This window comes from Oncorhynchus mykiss, chromosome 17, assembly GCF_013265735.2.
Source record: "Oncorhynchus mykiss isolate Arlee chromosome 17, USDA_OmykA_1.1, whole genome shotgun sequence".
NCBI classification, from domain to species: Eukaryota; Metazoa; Chordata; class Actinopteri; order Salmoniformes; family Salmonidae; genus Oncorhynchus; species Oncorhynchus mykiss.
This window is the reverse complement of record NC_048581.1, coordinates 48913060-48938298: the sequence shown is the minus strand read 5'-3', so window position 1 is coordinate 48938298 and position 25239 is coordinate 48913060. Positions and strand designations below refer to the sequence as shown.

Here is a 25239-nt window from a genome sequence, read left to right as displayed (position 1 = left end):
ATTAGCAGTAACACCTCAATCACACAGTACACAATGACTTACATTCCACAGGCTGATCATGTAATTGTTTTATATACAGTACCATGAATGCACATTTGTACAGCATGGTCAACCAACCAGCAGGTTAGTTTTCTTAGGTGACGAGAGGTGGCTATAATACCGTAGGAGAGGTATCATAGCTATGATACATAGTGAAAATATGCATGTGTTCTCAGTTCTTCATGTGTAGTTTATAACCAGACATACAGTACTATATACATAGAGACCAGCCCTCATACACGTCTGAAAGAAAGTCACCTTTATTGAATGAATATAAACAAGCTGGCCAACACTCATTAGTAATATTCTGATACAGCACATACAATAGCAAACGTCTGGGGCAGTGGACACAGCCTCCTACAGTAGGTTTGAAAACACAGTATCCATGCTGAACATAACATTCTCTCTCTTTCTCTCAGGGGGTTTCCTGCAACAGAGTGTTTTGATTCTCTCTCACTATTTCTTTAGCTCTTACACATGCGCGCACACACACCTACAGTACACATACACACGTATGCATGCGCACACACACACACACACACACTTCACAGATTTACACGCGTAACACCCCAAAAATATGCCGCCTCTCTCATAACACTGCACAGGTTGTCTACTAGGGGGACACGGAAGGTGAGGAGACACACACCACTCTCAAACACAACATCACACTGTCACGATGCAGAGGCAATTCATGTATGAGAACTGGAGCATCATGGGAAATAAGCCCACGTTCACACAAGTAATCATTCAGCATGCTGGACACACATTTATCTTGTTCCTAAATCTTTACTGTACAGCAGAAAACATTTACTATTACAAATAGTACAGTCCCAAACTGACATATTCAATAAGCCAAACTGATAAAAAAAAATGTAATCAAGAAAAACTTAAATACAAAAAATTAACGCAATTGTTCAGTAAAAAAAGAAAAATCTGGCGTTGGTCACAGTGTTTTGTTTCATCCAAAGGTTTGCATTTTCAACATCATACAATAAATCAAATGCAACTTGTACATGACAAAGAAAGTTAATCTGTTTTCCTGTATTAGGCTTCTCATACTCTGAACCAGGTCTTTTACTCCTTCAATTACTATTGGTGATGTCTGTTGGCCTTCAACTCCTGGGTCATGTTCATTAGGCACCAAACAGAAAAAAAATGCACTGATACAGGGAAGGATTACTTGGGACTTGTCCGATGAGAAAGGCTCATTCTCATTTTCCGTTGCTAAACATTTTAAAACATTGCGTGCCCTAATGAACACAACCCTGATGTATGTTAACTGATAGGCCATTGATGAAACCTTAACAGTTTGATTGTACCTCAAGATCTCACTCTGCATAGAGGATAGGAGATTCTCCCCAACCTTTCACACTCAGTTGGCACATTACGTAAAAATCTGCATGCATCAGCACAATGAAGTGTTCCACGTGTTCTACCGTGTTCTATATACCAAGTGCTGGATATTCACTTCTCATAGTAGGAGAACCCCCTACTTCAAGTATTCAGTTGTAAATGACCTGAAAATTGAGGATTCTGAATCCGTTCCCCATGATGGTAAAGTCAGAGGTTATTCGCGCCTCCATCCGTGTGCTCTTCTGGATTGCCTTTCCTTTTACAGATCATTAGTACCAATCTCTGACATTGAAAACACAAATACAACATCCACACAACGCCTTTATTTTCTTCAATTTGATTTAATCCGAACTGGTGATTGTTAGTCAATCGGAGGAGGAGTTGTGAGGCAACTGTCCTGTCTGTATTCTGTGTTGAGGTGACGATCGTATAGGGATCACTTCTGTTTGGATCCCAATGGAGGATGGGGCACTTTTCTACAACAGTTACGATATCAGCCACAAGGAGGGAAACACACACACACACACACACACACACACACACACACACACACACACACACACACACACACACACACACACACACACACACACACACACACACACACACACACACACACACACACACACACACACACACACACACACACACCATGGAGGACGGAGGGGGGCAGGTGGTGGTGGTGGTGGTGGTGGGAGTGGGGGGATGTAACAGTCTTGGATGTTTTCTCACTAGAAGTGTGGTTTTCTACACACTCAACTGTCACATATGTCACCACATCTGGGTACACAACAGCATGAAGACAACAACAAACAAAACACAGAGACCGCTGGACAATGCATATGCAACGACAGAGTCACTCCAAACCTCCTTTTTAACAAAGGTAGTGATAGTCCTCACTCACAAGTGCAAGTTTCTATCTGCTGTGCTGCAGAAAATAGTCTCTTTGCTACTTTAGTGAGCTGCAAAAATAGAATGTCTTCCCCTCTGTGAGAAGACTAAGGTCTCACTAACCCAATTGTGTGTGTGTGTATGTATGTATGTATGTATGTATGTATGTATGTATGTGTGTGTGTGTATGTATGTGTGTGTGTGTGTATGTGTGTGTGTGTGTGTGTGTGTGTGTGTGTGTGAGAGAGTCTCAAAATAGATTTCTCACACTGCAACAGGAATGTAACATTAGCTCTTCTAAATGAGAATGGAATCATTTTCTCACTGCTTTGCATTGGGCTGTGTCTCAAGGTTTCTTAGGCCAGACTATCCTTTGTGAGAACCACAGACAGGGAATGTTGCTTGCTGCTAAGGAGTTTTTTCTTGTACAAACAGAGGAAAGTCACATACGTCACTTCACACACTGAATAAGGGTTTTCTCTATCCTTTGGACAGTTAGAAAAATTAAATAAAACATGTATTTTTATCCTCAATATGTTTTGTTACTGACAATATTCTGACCACACATAGACACACTACATAGACCTTTCTGTCTCTCTCTCTCTCTATATATATATATATATATATATATATATATATATATATATATATATATATATATATATATATATGAATGAGGCACAGGCCACCTTGTTGAGAAGGACAAAACGAGTCACTAGGTTTGGATTTGGGTTAGCACAGACTGCTGAAAGAGAAGAAGAAAGGGGAGATGAAGAAGTTGAGGAGGAGGAAGGAGGCAGTCAATGAGCAGGAGAGATGGCTGTAAAGGTATGGCAGGAAATCTCATGGGTGTCCATGGATGGCATCAAACATATAAAATCTATAGCCTCCTTGCACCATTTCCTCAGAGTCTCTCCAGCTGATTCTATGTACAACACAGTCTTCTACAGTTTATAAGCACATCAGGTTTTGGGATCAACTCCCTATTGAATGACATGGATGCACAATGTCCAATGGCCATGTCTCTCAGCTGTTTCTCTGGTTGGACACCATGTTGTGTGAGCACCAGTGATCTAAAGCACCATTAGAAGTATCCCTGCAACAGGGGAGGAGGAGGTGCATAGGTGCATATCACGCTGAGAAACACATTATAACAACGTTATCTGATTGGTGTATGTTCTGAATAGACCATTCTGATTGGTACTCGTGCTGCTTTAATACATCTAAACACTTTTTGATTGGTGCCCTTGACTCATGACTGGATTCAAAGTGGCATTATTAGTTCTGACGTCTGCATAGATTGGAGTTCTGACTGCATCTGGTTCAACTGAGGTAACAGGAGAGATACACAGATGGCAGCCCTAAGCCCAAAGTCCCTGCGACACCCCCAAGACAGGGCCCTGCCCATAAGGCCATGCCAGACTGCACATTAACGGCACAGGGAAACCTTCAGTAGTCGAGGCAAGGACCGTGGCTGCCCATTGGTCAGATTAGAGCTCTAGTGGCTGCTTCGTTCAGATAAGAGCTCTTCCTTGTTCTGATTCACTTTGCACAAAGCACTCATAGCCATGGTCAAGCACTGCAAATGAAACAGACTCAACAGATTAAAAAAATAAAAAAATAAGTAGCACAACTTCACTTTTAGACATACAGCAAAGGAACTTCCTCTGAAGTAGGTTAGCTGTTAACGCATATGTAAATGTGAACTAAAGCTGTAACTGTACGGCACTTCATTAAATATGTGGAAAGAGAGCAGGCTATCTCTGACAAAGAGAAAACAACAAAACACAACATAGTAAAAGAAGCACTGTGAAGCTGCTGTGTTTGACTGTCAGTAGGGTGGAGCCTGCCAGGCAAGGGGGCCAATCACAGCCAGCCGGGGGTCAGCAGGGTGGGGCCAATCAGGTAAACAGGGCGGAGCCAGTCAGGTGAACCAATCAGAGAAAGGACTGTTGATACAGAGGAACTAATCAGGTGAAAAGCTCAGGTAAGCAAAGCAGGCGGAGACAGGAGAGTGAACCAATTAGATGCAGGTTGGTGAGAACGGGGGAGCAAGCCAGGACTGGGTTCAGTACATTTTTACGTTCTGGAACGTTCCATTGAACAGAAACAGTGCTGTACTGAATGACTGCTGTCAACATGGCCACTTCCCTTTAAATATGTCACTCATTGCTTCAAGCCACACCCGCCCAAACGGGAGGAAACGTACCTAGAAGTCTGTTCAAGAACGTACAAGAATGTTTTGGGGAAACGTTTTGTTCAGTACAAACTGTTCCGCAATGTAGCAAATGTTCAATTGAACTGAACGCACCTCATGTAAACAGGGCAGAGCCAGTCGTTAGATCTTAGCCAAGTGGGTGAAGAGTGCAGCTAGTCTTATGAGAGTGGGTGGGGCTCTGTAGGGACGTCAGGTGACAGACAGGTGAGCTGAGCATCTTGACAACTATACCAGAGTGGTTGTGTGAGTTTGGCTGTGTGAGCAGAACCACAGAGCTGAGACCAGACAGCCCAGATATCTGTCTGTCTGAGTGGGGCCCAGTCTGTCCAACCCAGTCTAACTTCACAACACCTATGTGTCTGCTGGAAGACTCCTCCTCCCCAGAGTCACTCTCAAAGAGCTGCAGCTGCCCCTCTTCACATGATGGCTCTTCAGTCACCTGTAAAAACACACACAATAGTACAATCAGCACTACGGTCGTTACTGTCCAGTTACAGTGATCGTCGACTGAACACTAACCAGTAACTCACAGTGCTTTATTCTACATCTATAAATGTATCCCGGATGGAAGATTCCTGGAATCAGGAAAGAATAAGCATTTCTCAAAAACCTGGGAATTTTGCAACCTAAAGAGGACTCTCCACATTAAGTTGGTCTGAATCTAGAACTGGGTTGTACCTCAACTATCAGTCTCCTCATCTGGCCCTCCCACCTGCTTCATCCCTCCTCTTCCTCCTCCTCCTCCTCATCAAAAAATAAAAATAAAGGCCCCATTGAAGTGTGGATTGTATGGTGGTAACAAAAGGTTGGTAGGTAGTCAATGTATTTCAGCATCATGGAATGGCTGTGCTCCTCCAACAGTAACTGAATCATCTACAAACGAGAGGGGGAGGGAGGGAGAGTTACTTATCAGTCAGCAAAACATGTTTTTACCACAGCACACTCCTAACACAGAAAAGGCAGGAAGTTGTTTCAAAACATCTCACCCCTCCGAACGTCAGAGCTTTGGTTGTCATGGACACGATTACGCCCAAATGCCCTCCTCGTCATCCTATCGGTGACAGTGTTATATGGCCGGCAGGGAAGGTCAGCAGGAAGTAAAGAGAGTAGAAAGAAGTTAGTATAAGTCAAAGGTTATGTATTAGTCAACGAGGGGATATGCATTCTATGGAAAATAATGAATGACGTGGAACGTGTGTTCCTCGACGCACCGGCTATAGCTCCGTAGTGATCCTGTACAAAAAAATGAGTTTAAGTTTAAAACTGCAGTAAAAGCGCAGTAACTGCAGTCGACTGTGGTATTTTGGACTCAGCAATTGCAGAATAACTGCAGTTGAACAGCAGTTATACTGCGCTGTAAATGCAGTTAAACTGCAAAATTACTGCAGTAAAAAAAATGTTATTTTGGACGGAGTATTTGCAGCATACTGCATTTATACAGCACTCTAACTGGAGTTATTACTGCACACTAACTGCAGTTATACTGTAGTGTACTGCAGTTATACTGCTCTCTGACTGCAATATATTTTTCGTAAGGGTGAATTACCATGAATAAGAACTGTCTAAACAGAAAATTATTGCAGGATGTCCAAGGATATGCAGTAACACATTTGCCACTAGAAACATTCAAATGAAGTAGTTGACAAGTTTACTAGATAGATACAGTAGTTGCCTTGATAACCAAACAAACAGCCTTGCTAGTTTAGCTAACCAAACCATAAATCCATGCTTGGTATCATGAAAATCAAATCCCACAATGCCAATAATGTTTTCAAACGTATAACATTTAAGTGCTAACGCCCGAGAAGCCGGTGTTTGAAGGATATATTGGCACGGGTGTTGTTAGGCCCAAGACCAATGTTACCAACGTATTCAAATAATGATTGACATGTTTTAATAAAAAAATTGAATTCTAATGAATTTATTCATACTATTTCATCCTTTCACAAGATATAGTCCCGAAACAAATCTAAGGTTGCTATCCAAGCCGGCTGGCCGTTCGTTCTATTGGTTCGATTGCCAGAGACACGACCAAGTCATTCAGCTTTTTTGTTCTATATATATGGATGTGACCCAGTCTTTCATTCTAAATGTTCCATTGCCATACTGGCTGGTAACGTTCTTGTCCCTTAATTGCTAGCTAGCCAACTACGGCTAACTTATAGTCAACTCCAACAGTGCAGACAGAATAACAACAGTTGCTGCATTTGTTGAAGATGTTTTAAGGTGATATTTATTTGGATACATCCATAACAATGAGCTAATGAATCACAATTTCGCCTAGCATAGAAAATATGCTCTCTCGTTAGGACACTGTTGTTCTGAAGAGTTAGCCAATAACACAGCTAACACAATAACTTCAAACTGAAGCTGGAAAGACTGCAAACTAGCTGTACTTCGTTTTACCTTTTTTTCATTTCACATTTCTTTGTATATATTGGTCTATAAAAAAGTGATCAGATGAAGCAGATGCTAAACTACAGGACTGTTTTGCTATCACCGACTGGAACATGTTCCGGGATTCTTCCGATGGCATTGAGGAGTACACCACATCAGTCACTGGCTTTAACAATAAGTGCATTGAGGACGTCGTTCCCACAGTGACAGAACATACCCCAACCAGAAGCCATGGATTACAGGCAACATTCGCGCTGAGCTAAAGGGTAGAGCTGCCGCTTTCAAGGTGCGGGACTCTAACCCAGAAGCTTACAAGAAATCCTGCTATGCCCTGCGACGAACCATCAAACAGGCAAAGCGTCAATACAGGGCTAAGATTGAATCATACTACACCGGCTCCGACGCTCGTCTTATGTGGCAGGGCTTGCAAACTATTGCAGACTACAAAGGGAAGCACAGCCGCGAGCTGCCCAGTGACACAAGCGAGCTGACCAGTGACACAAGCCTAGCAGATGAGCTAAATCACTTCTATGCTTACTTCGAGGCAAGCAACACTGAGGCATGCATGAGAGCATCAGCTGTTCCGGACGACTGTGTGATCACGCTCTCCGTAGCCGACGTGAGCAAGACCTTTAAATAGGTCAACATACACACGGCTGCGGGGCCAGACGGATTAACAGGACGTGTGCTCCGGGCATGTGCTGACCAACTGGCAGGTGTCTTCACTGACATCTTCAACATGTCCCTGATTAAGTCTGTAATACCAACATGTTTCAAGCAGACCACCATAGTCCCTGTGCCCAAGAACACAAAGGTAACCTGCCTAAATGACTACAGACCCGTAGCACTTACGTCCGTAGCCATGAAATGCTTTGAAAGGTTGTTAATGGCTCACAACACCATTATCCCAGAAACCCTAGACCCACTCCAATTTGCATATCGCCCAAACAGATCCAAATATGATGCAATCTCTATTACACTCGACCCTGCTCTTACCCACCTGGACAAAAGGAACACTTATGTGAGAATGCTATTCATTGACTACAGCTCAGCATTCAACACCATAGTGTCCTCAAAGCTCATCACTAAGCTAAGGATCCTGGGACTAAACACCTCCCTCTGCAACTGGATCCTGGACTTCCTGACGGGCCGCCCCCCAGGTGGTGATGGTAGGTAGCAACACATCTGCCACGCTGATCCTCAACAATGGAGCTCCCCAGTGTTGCATGCTCTGTCCTCTCCTGTACTCCCTGTTCACCCACGACTGCATTGCCAGGCATGACTCCAACACCATTATTAAGTTTGCAGTTAACAGTGGTAGGCCTGATCACCGACAGCAACGAGACAGCCTATAGGGAGGAAGTCAGAGACCTGGCCGGGTGGTGCCAGAATAACAACCTATCCCTCATAACCAATACTAAAGAGATTATTATGGACTACAGGAAAAGGAGGACCGAGCACTCCCCCATTCTCATCAACAGGGCTGTAGTGGAGCAGGTTGAGAGCTTGAAGTTCCTTGGTGTCCACATCAACAACAAACTAGAATGGTCCAAACACACCAAGACAGTCGTGAAGAGGGCACAAGAAAGCCTATTCCCACTCAGGAAACTAAAAAGATTTGGCATGGGTCCTGAGATCCTCAAAAGGTTCCACAGCTGCAACATCGAGAGCATCCTGACTGGTTGCATCACCACCTGGTACGGCAATTGCTCGGCCTCTGACTGCAAGGCACTACAGAGGGTAGTACATCACTGGGGCTAAGCTGCCTGCCATCCAGGACCTCTACACCAGGCGGTGTCAGAGGAAGGCCCTAAAAATTATCAAAGACCCCAGTCATAGACTGTTCTCTCTACTATCACATGGCAAGCAGTACCGGAGTGCCAAGTCTCGGACAAAAAGGCTTCTCAGCAGTTTTTACCCCCAAGCCATAAGACTCCTGAACAGGTAATCAAATGGCTAACCGGACTATTTGCATTGTGTGCCTCCCCCACCCCTCCTTTTACGCTGCTGCTACTCTCTGTTTATCATATATGCATAGTCACTTTAACTATACATTCATGTACATGCTACCTCAATTGGGCCGACCAACCAGTGCTCCCGCACATTGGCTAACTGGGCTATCTGCATTGTGTCCCACCCACCACCCGCCAACCCCTCTTTTACGCTACTGCTACTCTATGTTCATCATATATGCATAGTCACTTTAACCATATCTACATGTACATACTACCTCAATCAGCCCGACTAACCAGTGTCTGTATGTAGCCTCGCTACTTTTATAGCCTGTCTTTTTACTATTGTTTTATTTCATTACCTACCTATTGTTCACCTAATACCCTTTTTGCACTATTGGTTAGAGCCTGTAAGTAAGCATTTCACTGTAAAGTCTACACCTGTTGTATTCAGCGCAAGTGACAAATAAACTTTGATTTGATTTGATATATCCATAAAAATGATGCCAGCTGATTCATGATTTTGACTGGCTGAGAAACACTGCCTTCCCCTCTCTCTCGTCCCGACTCCCAACCCCTACACGTTCATTACTATGGAACAGTTGGAGATCTAATTTGAATATTGAAAGAGTAAGGTTTATACAAATCTCAGCCATTGAAAACTAAATTTTAGTTTAAAAAAACTTTTTATAGTGGAGATAAAGTTTATCATTTCAATTCCTGATGAAATATTGGATTGCGCAGTCAGAAGGAACAAAGTAAATACGCATTTTAACGTCCTAGATTTTGCCGGTGGTAAATTGTGCAATAGACACAGGCTGGAATGCGCTTTTAACCAATCAGCATTCAGGATTAGACCCACCTGTTGTATAAGTAAGAATGAACTATAACCATTGAACTCTACCTTGCTGATATACCATGTGGTGTAGGGAAATAATGCACAAAAGTACTTCACTACTGAATAGGGTGCCATTTGAGACACCGTGTTCCAGGCCCTGATTGTAAACACAACAGAGAGAGACATCTGACCTGGTCGGGGGAGGGGCGATGGCCGGCATGGGGGGGTCCTCTGGCAGGCCCTGGTCCTCCGCGGTGGTGTGGGGGCGGGTGGCGGGGGTGTCCGCCGTGCTGTTGCGGAGCGTGTGGAGGGTGGTGGGGGTGCTGCTGGGGATGTGGGTGCTGGGGGTGGGGAGCTTGCAGAGGGGGGCCGTGGGGGTGCTGCTGTGGATGCTGTTGTGGGTGCTGTTGGAGGTGCTGTTGTAGGTGGGGGTGCTGCTGCTGTGGTGGAGGCCCATGGGGGTGCTGTCCTGGGTGGGCGTGTTGTTGTTGTGGGTGTGGGTGCTGTGCTTGTTGCGGGTGCTGGGGCCGTGGTTGGTGTTGTTGGTGCTGAGGCGGAGGCTGTTGGGGATGCCCCTGTGGATGCTGCTGTGGATGAGGGGGGTACTGCTGTTGAGGCTGCTGGGGGTGCGGGTGTTGTTGGGGTGGGGGCTGGGGGTGCTGGGAGTGTGGGGCATGGGGGTATGGAGGCTGTTGCTGCTGCTGGGGGTTAGGAGGGTGCTGATACTGTGGCTGGGGGAGCTGAGCCTGGGGGCCCGGGTGGGGTTGCTGGGGTTGGGTGTGGTGAGGAGGATGGGGGTGGTAGTGGTCGTCTTCATAGTTGTCAGCAATCAGCTTCATCCTGCTCTGTGTCTGTGGAACAAAACACAAACATGTCAGTGCTACAATTTAACACGAGAGACCAAACACTGACTTAGTCACTATGAGAACCTAATGACAAGGAATGTATCTAGTTAGAAGAGAGAGAGTAGCAACTAAGTAGTTGAAATAAAGTTTAAAACGGACCACTGCTGCTATCGTGAGCAAGTCCTTCCTGCAAGATATACATGTTGGATCTCCTGTATACATAAAAGCAGGGTTGGGGTCAATTCCATTTAAATTCAGTCAATTCAGGAAGATAACTGAAATTCTAATTAAAATTTAAAATACTATTTCATGAGAAAGAAAGGGAATTGGAATTTTAATTTTGCTTACTGAATTGACTTAATTGAAATGGAATTGACATCAACCCTGAATAAAGGTTGAATACAAGGTCCACCTGCGTTTTGTCACCAGTCCTGACCTGCTGTTTGAGTTGGTGCATCAGTCTGTCCTTCTCCCTCTTCAGAGCCAAAACCTCTTCCTGGGTCTTCTTCTTCCCAGAGGCAGACAGCTCTAGCAGAGCAATGTTAGCGTCCTTCTCACTGATAGCTGCCAACAGGGCCTGTTGCCTGAGGAGAGAGAGGAAGAGTGAGAGAGTGAGAGAGAGTGAGAGCAAGAGATACAGAGAGAGGGGAAGGGAGAGAGAGGCAAGACATGCCTCTTTCCACATCCAAAGATTGATCATGAGATGGCTTTAAAGCATTCACAAGGCCAAGCAAGTTCTGCTTTATATTATTGTACTACATGAATGATTTGACCCTAGCCCCTCTTGAAAACTCTAAATGAATATAACACGAATATGAAGAATATCAATAGTTTTCATTGCTCTGCTAATGTACAGTATGATTTCCTGTGGCATACTTCATTTCCAGGATCTCCTCCAACTGTTTCCTGCGCTCCTGCCTCATGTTTGTCAGGTGACCGTCTCTCTCCTGCAGGGACTGCTGGGTAGACGAGAGGCGCTGCTTGGTGGCGTCCAGCTCCTGTCTGGTCCTCTCCAGGGTGTTCATCATCTCCTCCAGCTGATACACAAACAGAGGATGTGATTACTCTCTCTCTCTCTCTCTCTCTCTCTCTCTCTCTCTGTCTCTCTCTCTGTCTCTCTCACTCTCTCTGTCTCTCTCTCTCTCTCTCTCTCTCTGTCTCTCTCTCTCTCTCTGTCTGTCTCTCTTTCTCCTCTCTCTATATCCCCTCACGTTCTTTCGCTCCTCTACATGCACTACCATGTTAAACTATGATGAGAAATCGTTCTCTTTCTGTCTCACACACACATACTATACATATATAAACACACCTTTACATGCTGTCCTGAGTCCATGGTGTTGTCCTTTCGAGGATCCCCCACTATCTGACCAGGCTTCTTGTCCCCTTGGGGGCCTAGTTTGAGGTTGGGACCCCCCTTCTTAGTAACTTGCTCCTTGGCCTGCCTGGATGGAGTACCACAGAGGAGGTCAGAGTTCAACCCTCTACAGTCATACTACCCATCTTTATACTGCACCACTACCAGGACAACTGATACCAATCGTTCCTGATCATTTCCCTTTGTGTTGGGGAAACAACTTTTGAGGCATTACTAATACTTTGTCTACTGCACGTTGTCTGTAAATACAGTATAACACTTGAACAAGACATACAGAACTCCAACAGCATAACACACGTATAAATGTTAAATACAAGGTGACTGTGAGACTCATTAGAAACACGTAGAGATGGACACAACATACCACAGGAAACTCAGGTTAGACATACAGGTACTGTCAATTACACTGACATTTTGATATAAAAATCAATGAAAAACATTCTGGAGACATACAGGAAAAATTATACAGGAGACAAAAATGAGACACAGATGAGACATAGACAAGTCCATGTTAATATGTTCAGAAATGACTCACAGGTTTAGGCAGCAAGAGTTAGATTGGAGGGGGGTAGTTGCACCTCTCAGGTGGAGGAATGGAGGTGTAGGGTGTTGGTGGGGGGGGCATGCCAAAAGGGGTTCGCTACTTACCTGGGTGCTAGGCTGCAGGTGGAGGAGAGGAAGAAGAGGAGGAGGAAGAGGAGGAAGGAGGGATGGTACGACAAGAGGAAGCAGCAGCGCACACAGGAGACAGGAGGAAAAGAGGAGGAGAAGAGTAAAAAAAAACATAGAAACGTTAGAATCATAACAGAAAAGAAGAATGACAACAGAGGACCCGACAACAGAGTCTATTCAGAGACAGACAGGGGAGATCATCATCATCAGAAGCACCAATGAGAGTCAGTCACTGAAGGACACAGCAGCCTGACAGACAAAGCTAATGAAGGATGCACAGGATACATCTTCTCCTCTGACAGCCAGGTTAGAACCCTGCCTGTGTATTAGTTGTTGGCTGCACAGCCTGTGAGTGTGGGCCGGGCATGCAGTCAGGACACCAGCCGGGCTAGAGAGAGGGGGAGCGAGCGGGGGTAGGCTAGAAGGAGGGAGGGGGACAAGAGAGCTGGTATAGCTAGACAGCAAGGCGGAGAGGAGCCCAAGTGGGCAAGGCAGCAAGGGAACCAGTCAAGGGAGCCATGGCAGCCAGACAGACAGAGGGGTCCAAACAACTGACTGACACCCCTCTGGACCAAAACAAACCAGGCTCTGTGTGGGTTCAATAGAGGACATACAGACCCTACCTACTAAAGCAGCTCACTCATTGAGCAGGGCACAGTTGACCTGGAGCACTGCAGCGCTAGTCATGCAGGCCAGGCTACTAGGCTGAGAGCTAGCCTTTACATCTGGCACAGCAAGCTGGGCAGGGGAGTGGGCAGGGGAGAGGGCAGGGCAGGACCGGGCAGGGGAGAGGGCAGGGCAGGACCGGGCAGGGGAGTGGGCAGGGCAGGGGAGAGGGCAGGGCAGGGCCGGGCAGGGCAGGGCAGGGGAGTGGGCAGGGAGACCAAGGGAGAGCAGGGGAGAAGTCAGTTTAGAGAGGATGGGTTTCACTGTGAGTAGTAGGGTGGAGGTATTGAAGTATAAATTGTGAGACTGGTTGTGGGGGAGGATGAGGGGGCAAGCGGGCAGATGGGGAGTTGGAATGAGCAGGGGAAGCAGCGTGCTCATGGCAGGAGAAGGACACAACTCCAAAGACCTTCCTGCTGTACACAAGCTACACCAAACAGCCAACACACAAAATAACACATAAAATGGTGTGTGTGTGTGTGTGTAAGGTACATGTACAATATGTGCATTTTCTACAGTACAGATCCTATAATGGTATTCTGTTGTAATGAGAGAACTCATGTTAAAGGATGTGAACAGGGCATGTATAATTGAAAAGGAATACATATGTTGTATATGCCAAAACTGACATATATAAGACATATACAGTATATGATATCATTATGGCTTGTATATGTACAATTGTATTTGTTAAATGTGTTTTTGAACATATGGACAAGTTCATTATTAGTACAATATACTGTATGTTTCTGGTCATTCATACATCAACTACAGATGATTGATTCGTTTGTGATATAGTTAGTTTAGTCATACACAATGCCGTCAGTATTCACACCCCTCTACTTTTTCAAATTGTGTTGTGTTACAGCCTGAATTTAAAATGGGTTAAATGGCGTTTTCTTGTCATTGGCCAAAACACAACATCATGTCAAAGTGGAATTATGCTTTTCAACATTTTTACAAATTAATTAACCCCGTTGTTATGGCAAGCCTAAATAAGTTCAGGAGTACAAATGTGCTCAATAGGTCACAATAAGTTGCATGGACTCACTTTGTGTGCAATAATAGTGTTGAACATGATTTTTGAATGACAACCTCATCTGTGGACCCCTTACATACAATTATCTGTAAGGTCCCTCAGTCGAACATTTCATTTCAAACACAAATTCAACCACAAAGACCAGGGAGGTTATCCAATGTCTTGAAGAAGGCACAGTGATGCCGAACACATTGGTGATTTACTCAATAAATTACTGGGAGTTTATATATAGAGTGTGCGACTCTATTTTTTTATAGCTTATAGTTTATTCGCCGTTAGTCAGCACCTCTACATAAAATCATTTTCTCTGAGTGTGCGCCAGCTAATTGTTTATATTTGAGCATTCAATATGAAAAAAAGTAAACATTGAATTTCCCTTTGAGCATGGTGAAGATACACTTTGGATGGTGTATCAATACACCCAGTCACTACAAAGATACAGGCGTCTTTCCTAACTCAATTGCTGGAGAGGAATGGGGACGGCAAGAAAGAATCCTGTACAAAATACAAATATTCCCAAACATGCATCCTATTTGCAACAATGCTCTAAAGTAATAATGCAACAACTGTGGCAAAACAATACACTTTTTGTCCTGAGTATTATGTTTGGGGGAAATCCAATACATTACAGAGCACCACTCTCCATATTTCCAAGCATAGTGGTGGCTTCATCATGTTATGGGTATGCTTGTAAGTGTTAAGGACTGGGAAGTGTTTCAGGATAAAAAAAGAAACGGAATGGAGCTAAGCACAGGCAAAATCTTAGAGGAAAACCTGGTTCAGTCCGCTTCCCAACAGATACTGGGAGAGGAATTCACCTTTCAGCAGGACAATAACTAAAACACAAGGCCACATCTACACTGGAGTTGCTTACCAAGAAGATATTGAATGTTCCTGAGTGACCGAGTTACATTTTTTACTTAAATCTGCTAAAAGAAAATCTATGGCAAGACCTAAAAATGGCTGTCTAGCAATGATCAACAACTAATTCGACAGAGCTTGAAGAATTTTGAAAAGAATAATGGGCAAATGTTTCACAATCCAGCTGTAACCCAACACAATTTGGAATAAGTCAAGGGGTATGAATAATTTATAGGAGGCACTGTATAACGTTTCTTTTTTTCAATTTCCCATTCTCACCTTAGTTACTGAATCATAAAGGGTGTGCAGACAGACACGGGTGGAGAAACAGGTTGAAGACATGCACACAATGATACAAACACATGCACATGCAACATAACACACACTCACACACAAAGCATGCACGCACACACACACACACACACACACACGGACACACACACACACACACGGACACACACACATTCACACATTCACACACACACACACACACACACTCTCACACACACACACACACACACACACTCACACACACACACACACACACACACACACACACACACACACACACACACACACACACAGATGCAGAATTTTGCAAAACTTCTGCCATGAAAGTTGCAAAACAGATCCAGTGATCTTTACATAACATGGATGAGCTGATGGGCTTCCAAATCAAACCAAAGAAATGAACAGATGAGAGCAGCAGAGAGCCCATAGCGTTGGTATAAAGATCTGTGGATCTCTCAGTCGTACAGACTGACAGCAGGCAGACCCGGACAGACAGACATACGGACAGGTGAGACCAGATGCAGGTGCAGTCGCAGTCGCAGACGTAAACCACGAGGGCAGCCGAGCTGAAGTGCCAGGGGCAGAGCACTCACTTTCCCAGGAAATCCCACACCATTCCCCCTATCTGCTGGGGGGCAGCGGGGGCAGCGGAGGACACAGGGGGGAGTGGGTCAGGGGGGGCTCTGCCACCGGGACCGTGGCGAGGGACAGGGCCGAGGCCGGGGCGAGGAACAGGGGCAGAGTGAGGGGGGCTGGGCCAGGGGTAGAAGGAGGAGGATGAGAAGGGTAAAGTGTTGGGTAGATACAGAGAGAGAGAGAAAAGAGGGAGAGATAGTTGTAAGAAGAGGACGAAAGAAAGAAATGTGGAGAAAATGTTTAAGGGAGAGGAGGTGGATTGCCAGGAGTGAAGGGCAGCAGGAAAGAAGACATGGAGACACGGAGAGAGGAAAAAGGAAAGGTTGGCGTGAACAAGGAACATTTAAAACAGGAAGATTTGGGAAAAGACGGTAAAGAAGAACAAAAACACTGTTAATTAATCCAACAGTCACATCATGAGTTTGGCACACGGAATATAATGGCACCGTATCACCGCCAGGGGGTGCTCATGAGACAATAATTTACAGTTTGACCCACCTTGAGTGTCAGAACAGACCCTTTTCTGCAGTATTTTACATGACCACTTGGGTTCTTACTAAAATGGCCAATCCAAAGTCTAAAGATGAAATGTTTGGTTCATTAATGCTCTATGAACTATAAGTAGGACGCAGGTTGCCACCATTGGCTAGTACAGAACCCAGGCAGGGCAAAACATAGGAGGGCATGGATGGACACCAGAGCAGCACAGTACAGTCACAGACTCACAGGATGATGTAACACCCAATAAACCATCACCACCAACAATAACAGCAACAGGATGAGCGACTACGTCAACTGCACAAGACCACGTGCACATAGAAAGCTCCCCTACACAGAGGAGCAGAAACAAAACGTAGTAACGGTATTACCTCTCCAGCTCGGCGATCTTCTTGTCCTTGTCGTTCTTCTCGCTCTCTACCTCTCGGAGGATGGTTAGTAGCCTCTCCACCTCCGCCTGGGCCTTGCCAGACTCCTCCTTGTAGTAGGACACTTCCTTCTCCAGGAGCTTTACCCGCTGTTCCCGCTCCCGCTCCACGTAGTCTGGGTTCCCCCTGGAGCCCAGCCCCGCCATCTGCTGCTGCTGTTGGACCTCGTGGACCTCGTGGGCCTTCTGCATGGTCATAGACGTGGGGAAACAGACACATACCCACACACGCACACACGCACACACATGGACGCAAGTATGAACTCACACACACACACACACACACACACACACACACACACAGAAAAGGGAGAGAACACAGAACAGGCAAACTCCACAGTCAGTCAGTTTCTTATATGAACTACTCGTCTCCTCTCCTCTCCCTCTCCTCACTTCTCTTCTTTCTCTCTCTCTCTCTCTCTCTGTACTATTTGAATAGAGCATAGCGAACAGGTGGCATCAGAACCACTACTGGCTCATCAGCTCTGACTGACTGTCATTTGTTCCATTAAACAGTCCCGTGATCACAACTGAAGGCTGCTTATGCCTGTTACTATATAAAAATGCTAACAGGAAATACAAGCGATATGGAAAAGCTGAGATTCGCAATTCTGTCATTAGTGTCATTAGTTTGCCTCCTAACAGACTCGCTGACCTCATGACAATAACTTTTTAGTAGCCAAAGCAGACTGTTTCCCATACACAGATTAATAAGCCTAGTCCTGGACAAAAGAGCACTTTCAAATGGAGATTCAACATTTAGCGTGAATGACTTTTAGTCCAGGAGTCAGCTTAATCTGGGTTGGGGGAAACAGGCCCTGCGTGTACAGGACGGACTAGGGCCTGTATACACAAAGCATCTCAGAGTAGGAGTGCTGATCTAGGCTCCTCACCTGTCTATACGATCTTATTCCTTATGATCTCAAAGGTTAAACTGATCACAGATATGCGCTCCTACTCTGGGATGCTTTGGGTATTTAGGCCCTGGTTATAATCACTAGGTATAATCACTGTCATCTCTCCTCTCTTATCCCTCCGGATAATCACACCGTATCACCTGTGGTGTGTCCAAGTCACTGAACTAGGATAGGGTTTTGACCATCATACAGTGCAAATTGAACAGCTCGAGTCCTCTTCTAAACACACAAAACAGATCAGAAGTAGACGTCACCTCTGAGACATCATATGGCCACGCTGACAGTCACAGAGCCACACCACAGACCCAACACAAGAGCTAATGCAACGAGAGAGCATACTGTATCCAGACAAACATACGCCACCACAGTAAGCCACTTCAACCACTGCCAATGTTAGAAGGGCAACGTTACGCCTCTATTGAATTGACCACTTATCAACGTGTAGACAGTGAAGCGAGCCAAACAGTGACGACAAAACGAAGCATGCGATACTCAGGAGGACCAATCACAGCATGCAAAGCAAGTCCAACGCGGCAGGGAAGACAGTCTTTGCAATGCTTTCCCCATGAAGAGAGTCGGGTCAATCCAGCAGTGACAGCAAGTGACATATTTCAAGCATGAGGAGTAAGGTCAGAACTAATCGTTTGGGGGAATCTAATGCTCTTAGCTGAGGGTGGGGTTTTGGCGCGTACCTCTAACTGACATGAGAATTGAGAGTGAATCCCAAATGGGACCCTATTCCCTACAGTGTACTACCCTATAGGCCCTGGTCAACGGTAGTGCAGTATAGGGAAAGGGTGCTGTTTGGAACACACAGTATGCACGGCCTATTGCTACACTAACATTGGTTAGTTATTAAATCCAAGTTTGTTTAAACAGAGTTGTACAGAGCTGATGGATATCTTGGTATCTTACTATTAATCAAGTCATGATGACGGATGTGAGAACACGATAGAAGAAGAAGAAGAAACTGTCCATAACTTTCAGCTAATTCTCTTCTTTTTTTTTTGCTAGGACTATTTGTAAGAAAATCACATTATACCACCATTGCACTGGTCTTAAAACAATTACTTCTTACAGAGAGCAAGGGTCGAGCATCAACAATAGAGTAGGCCTACTGTCAAGACACAAAAGAAACTAGCCCAAACTGTATAGTCATACAGACATCTAGCAATGCTTAGCTAAGCAAAAATGGTAAGCTAAATGCTAAGTTAAATGCTAAGCTTGAAGTGGAACTGACAGCTTTTTAACTACTTTACAGATATGAAACAAACAGACAATGATAATACCAGTAAAAAAAAATATCAAATTCCCAATTTATGCTACAAAACCAACTTTATAAGAGGTTTTGAAAAATAGGTTCTATTTGACTCAACATTCCAATGACGTACACTAAAGCCTTGTTGGCAGAATAGACAGTTGTTGTTCAATGCATGATTCATATAATTCACCAATACACAGCTTGGTAGTCCAAAAAATATTGCTATTAGTTTTTAAATCACAGCTGGCCTGGTAAATTGTTTGCTGCCTCCATTCGAGATGCACTGTTTCAGTTTCAATCACTCTATTTTGGAAAAAAATGAATGAAACTAAGGCTGGGAATGTCATTACAATCAAACGAGCAAAAGGCAATTGATCACAAGTCAGTCATAACTTGGTAAATAGGCTAGCGTATCTATTTATGTAGCAAGCTAAAAACACGCAGTCTAACATTAGCTAGATAGCTAGCTAGCTGCTAGGAGGATGTCATGTCATTGGAGGAGAGGGTCTGACTTGCTCCCCTCATATCGTTTTTCGGTGGCTATACAAAGCTAGAGATGTAGGTGTCATTTGGTTAGCTAGCAAGAATTTGAGTGACTGTTATCCAGATTGCATATCTCTTGCACTTGCACATTCACTCTGGCTATCTACTCCGATTTCAGAGCGCTCTCGTATGAGTGTGCCAGAGCAGAGAATAACTGATGAATTTACGCAATACACACTGAATATGACCGGTGTCAGTAAACACAGACAAAACAAGTAGTCACGAATGCTCTAGATAACATTGTAAACAGCCTAGCTAACCAGCTCTGCTAGAGGTGAGTAAAATGGTCAGAGTGAGGTGTTCTCTCATTTCTGTCTGGAAGTAGATAGCTAGCAAGCTAGACAACTTTAGCCAGGCAGGCAAGCTGCAGAAGGACGAGTAGGCTATAATTCCCCATCATTTTTCAGTGGTATTTTGACGGCCAACTAGCTGAAAAAGTTTGAGAGGGTTTATGTACTTCATTATATTTTAGCTCATCTTGCTCTGGCGAGCATTAGTTGTTGATCTTGTTGTTGTTGATGTGCCTAACTGAGGGACAGAGAGACTACCTTTTAATGGTTGTGAGAGCTTCAAGTTCCTTGGTGTCCACATCACCAACAAACTAACATGGTCCAAGCACACCAAGACAGTCGTGAAGCGGACACGACAAAACCTATTCCCCCTCAGGAGACTGAAAATATTTGACATGGGTCCTCAGATCCTCAAAAGGTTCTACAGCTGCACCATCGAGAACATCCTGGTTGCATCACTGCCTGGTAATGGCAACTGCTCGGCCTCCGACCGCAAGGCACTACCGAGGCTAATGTGAACCGCCCAGTACATCACTGGGGCTAAGCTTCCTGCCATCCGGGACCTCTACGCCGGGAGGTGTCAGAGGAAGGCCCTAAAAATTGTCAAAGACTCCAGCTACCCTAATCATAGACTGTTCTCTCTGCTACTGCACGGCAAGCGGTGCCGGAATGCCTAGTCTAGGTCCAAGAGGCTTCTAAACAGCTTCTACCTCCAAGCCATAAAACTCCTGAACATCTAGTCAAATGGCTACCCAAACTATTTGCATTGCCCCCCTCCCCTCTCCACACCACTGCCACTCTCTGTTGTCATATATGCATAGTCACTTTAATAACTCTACCTCAAATAACCGGTGCCCCCGCACATTGACTCTGTACCGGCACCCCCCTGTATATATAGTTATTTTTTACTGTTGCTCTTTAATCACTTGTTACTTTTATCTCTTATTCTTTTCCGTATTTTTTGAAACTGCATTGTTGGTTAGGGGCTCGTAAGTAAGCATTTCACTGTAAGGTCTACTACACCTGTTGTATTCGGCGCATGTGACTAATACAATTTAATTTTATTTGATTTGCTTGACTCCCGTGGTATTGACGCATTTACAGAAATCCATTCAGGTGTATTTTGTGTCTTTTGGCGAATGCGTTTTAATGATCTAAAGTTGCACTGTTGCAACTGCATGTAAACACACAGTCCAGATCAAAGTGAATGATGGTAGGCCTGTTTGCACAAAGGCCTACTGTAGCTCTGATTGGCCATGGTGCTCTGATCTGCGTAGAATCCGGTCCTGGACGAGACAGATGCTTTTATTCGGTTTTATTTACTGCTGTCTCTGTTAATTGTCCAAATCCCCACTCTATGTTACTATAGAATTTTCACAAATGCCTTAGTATACAGTTAAAGTCGGAAGTTTACATATACTTAGGTTTGAGTCATTAAAATTCATTTTTCAACCACTCCTCAAATGTCTTGTTAACAAAATATAGTTTTGGCAAGTCGGTTAGGACATCTACTTCCTGCATGACACAAGTAATTTTTCCAACAATTGTTTACAGACACATTATTTCACTTATAATTCACAGTATCACAATTACAGTGGGTCAGAAGTTTACATACACTAAGTTGACTGTGCCTTTAAACAGCTTGGAAAATTCCAGAAAATGATGTTGTGGCTTTAGAAGCTTCTGATAAGCTAATTTACATAATTTGAGTCAATTGGAGGTGTACCTGCGGATGTATTTCAAGGCCTACCTTCAAACTCAGCGCTTTTTTGCTTAACATCATGCGAAAATCAAAAGAAATCAGCCAAGACCTAAGAAAAAAAATTGTAGACCTCCACAAGTCTGGTTAATCCTTGGGAGCAAATTCCAAACGCCCGAAGGTACCACGATCATCTGTACAAACAATAGCACGCAAGAATAAACACCATGGGACCACACAGCCGTCATACTGCTCAGGAAGGAGACGCGTTCTGTCTCAAAGAGATGAATGTACTTTGGTGCAAAAAGTGCAAATCAATCCCAGAACAACAGCAAAGGACTTTGTGAAGATGCTGGAGGAAACAGGTACAAAATTATTTTTATCCACAGTAAAATGAGTCCTATATCGACATAACCTGAAAGGTCGCTCAGCAAGGAAGAAGCCACTGCTCCAAAACCACCATAAAAAAGCCAGACTACGGTTTGCAACTGCACATGGGGACAAAGATTGTACTTTTTGGAGAAATGTCCTCTGGTCTGATGAAACAAAAATAGAACTGTTTGGCCATAATGACCATCGTTATGTTTGGAGGAAAAAGGGGGAGGCTTGCAAGCCGAAGAACACCATCCCAACCGTGAATCACGGGGGTGGCAGCATCATGTTGTGGGGGTGCTTTGCTGCAGGAGGGACTGGTGCACTTCACAAAATAGATGGCTTCATGAGGCAGGACAATTATGTGGATATATTGAAGCAACATCTCAAGGCATCAGTCAGAAAGTTAAAGCTTGGTCACAAATGGGTTTTCCAAATTGACAATGACCCCAAGCATACTTCCAAAGTTGTGGCAAAATGGCTTACTGACAACAAAGTCAAGGTATTGGAGTGGCCATCACAAAGCCCTGACCTCAATCCCATAGAAAATGTGTGGGCGGAACTGAAAAAGCGTGTGCAAGCAAGGAGGCCTGACCTAACTCAGATACACCAGCTCTGTCAGGAGGAATGGGCCAAAATTCACTCAACTTATTGTGGGAAGCTTGTGGAAGACTACCCAAAACATTTGACCCAAGTTAAACAATTTTAAGGCATTGCTACCAAATACTAATTGAGTGTATGTAAACTTCTGACCCACTGGGAATGTGATGAAAGAAATAAAAGCTGAAAGAAATCATTCTCTCTACTATTATTCTGACATTTAACATTCTTAAAATAAAGTGGTGATCCTAACTGACAGTCAGGAATTGTGAAAAACTGAGTTTAAATGTATTTGGCTAAGGTGTATGTAAACTTCCAACTTTAACTGTATGTAATTCCCAAACATTCCAAGATTTCATGACAATTTGAAAATGACCATATCTAAGTGCTCGCTTGTCAGAAAATGTTTTTAAACGTGTCATATTCTTCCTGGGGGTGTATTTGAACTGATTTTAATACGATTTCATGTTGCTAAAATGCTGTCAGTTCTACTTTAATGTCAAGCTCACCAAGAACAGAGGTGAATTTCCAACTCCAAAAAAAACATATATTTTTTTACATTAATATTAAATGCCTAACTCATAATATGAGTGTAGTTGGAAAGCTAAATCATACTCATTAAGTGCAAAGGTCAACATGCATACTACATGATGTGAAAGATACACCAGTGACAGTGTAACTGGGTCCATGTGACCATGACATGATCTCCCACAAGTTAGATAGCACGTTCCAGGATTTTAAGGTGGATTTTGGTGGGCGGAAGGTGTCCTCATGCTTTCAATATGTGCCACCACAGAGAGCTCCGGGGCGGAGAAGGACTTACAGGGTTGTTCATCTGACTGAACAGCTGCTCTGCTTGCTACATTGCAAAGGAAAGTGGTGAAGGGGGGGAGACGGGGGAAACGAGGTGGGAGGGGGAGGGGGGAGACCCGGGGAAGATAGCATTAGCATGTAGCTCCATTAGCCAGAGGAGAGTGGAAACAGCAGGATCAGGGTAGAACAGACTAGCCTGGTGCCAGATCTGTTTGTGCTCTCTCGAAAACTCCTATATGGTCAATGTCATTCCAAACAGACAATGACCAAGGGAGTTGGCGAGACAGCACAAACTGTTCCTGGACCAGGCTAAGAACAGACATGTTACATGTTAAATGTTACATGTTAAAGCAGTATCAATACAGAGAACACCTTTACTGTATATGTTGAACAGTATGTTGAGACCATAGAAACAGAATTACACACAATATGGCCGCCGGTCCAACCATCGTGGAACATTGACTTGAAAGGGGATTCCCGTTCTAGTAATTCTATTTCTATGGTTGAGACAGCCAGGACCACTGGAGAGGAACAGAGGGAGGAGGAGGACACAGTATGGGTGGTTATGGGACAGAGAGACACACGGGGGAGATCTGATGGACATCTTTGCTCCCCATCTCAGTGGTTCTACGGTGTTGTAGGATCCTTATCTGAACGTTATTAACTCTGATCCAGTTTTCGCATTCTATCACTAGAGGAATTTATATGAACAGGTGTTTGTTGTCGCTGATGAGAGGGTTTAAACAAGCAGCATATTCAAATGAGGGATTGGACATTTTCACAATGTTACTGGAGCGTTGTGTATGTGTGTGCTAATAGTAGCAGCAGCAGCATTGTGAAAAGGGTGTGTGTTGGCAGGGACTGGGGTATATATCAGACATGCTTATTAGTAGAGAATGCTTCAGAGTTATCCTCCATGACAGATAAAACATGGCAGGTTTTACCACACTCAAGTCCAGTAACCAGCAGGGATAGCACATATAACCAGATTTAAACCAAAATGGTCTTGGATTGAGGATGATGTTGTTGTATTATACAGTAGCATTTAAGATTAGTGAAGCAATTTTTCCATAATGGGATATGCTTGAATAATAATTGATTTAAAGGGGAAATTGAGTATTTTCCAACTTAATGTTAGATGGTTCCTAATAGTGAATGTCGTCTATGGGCCAGGAGAATCTGTAATCCATGGTTCGGTTTTCTTTAAAAAGCCACTACAAACTTACACTGACTTGGCCACAGCTAGCGAAATCAAATAGAATGGATGTGATAGGGGCAACTGTGCAATACTGAACATCACCTTTCGTGTGACTATGCCTACCAGCTGGACTTGATGCATGGTCAATTAAAAGTCTTCATCAGATGTACAGGCATAACACTGTCTACATACTGCAGGTTTAGATTGAATTGTAAGAATGCAACCGAAGAGAAGCAGATTAGTAAAGGAGATTATGATAGTATAAAAGAGATCTCTTCCACTTGGTTCACTGAACCATTTAACCATTTACTGGCAGAACTGTGCACAATGGACTTTAGTTTCTCTCAAATATCAAACATAAGTAAGCTTTTGAACCTAACAATGTTCATTTAACTCCTTGTCATCGCTTTAACAGTGATTCTAACAGTGATTTTAACTGTGACGGACTTAAACATTGAGGCCGTCCCAAATGAGTTGTTCAGGTTGTCATCGCTAGTTTGCATAATAAACATCAATGTACACCAGTGGAGGATGCTGAGGAGAGAACA

The 25239-nt window shown here is 44.1% G+C and overlaps 1 protein-coding gene across 5 annotated transcripts in view; it reads right to left on the bottom strand.

Annotated features, from left to right (window-relative positions):
• Positions 1-277: 277 nt before the first annotated feature.
• erc2 (ELKS/RAB6-interacting/CAST family member 2) overlaps positions 278-25239 on the bottom strand; it is a 71433-nt gene continuing 46471 nt past the window's right edge. For 2 of the 5 annotated variants that reach the window (XM_036950014.1, XM_036950015.1), the window contains exons 12-21: positions 23504-23539; positions 16943-17184; positions 12557-12568; positions 11843-11975; positions 11410-11570; positions 10970-11117; positions 9880-10539; positions 5488-5552; positions 5180-5374; positions 278-4940 (exon numbers count right to left, since the gene is read on the bottom strand). In XM_036950014.1, coding sequence (XP_036805909.1) covers positions 5526-5552; positions 9880-10539; positions 10970-11117; positions 11410-11570; positions 11843-11975; positions 12557-12568; positions 16943-17184; positions 23504-23539 — 1419 coding nt within the window. In that variant the 3' untranslated portion in view covers positions 278-4940; positions 5180-5374; positions 5488-5525. The remainder of the gene's footprint in view (positions 4941-5179; positions 5375-5487; positions 5553-9879; positions 10540-10969; positions 11118-11409; positions 11571-11842; positions 11976-12556; positions 12569-16942; positions 17185-23503; positions 23540-25239) is intronic. The other 3 variants (XM_036950016.1, XM_036950018.1, XM_036950017.1) reach the window with 2 other exon arrangements.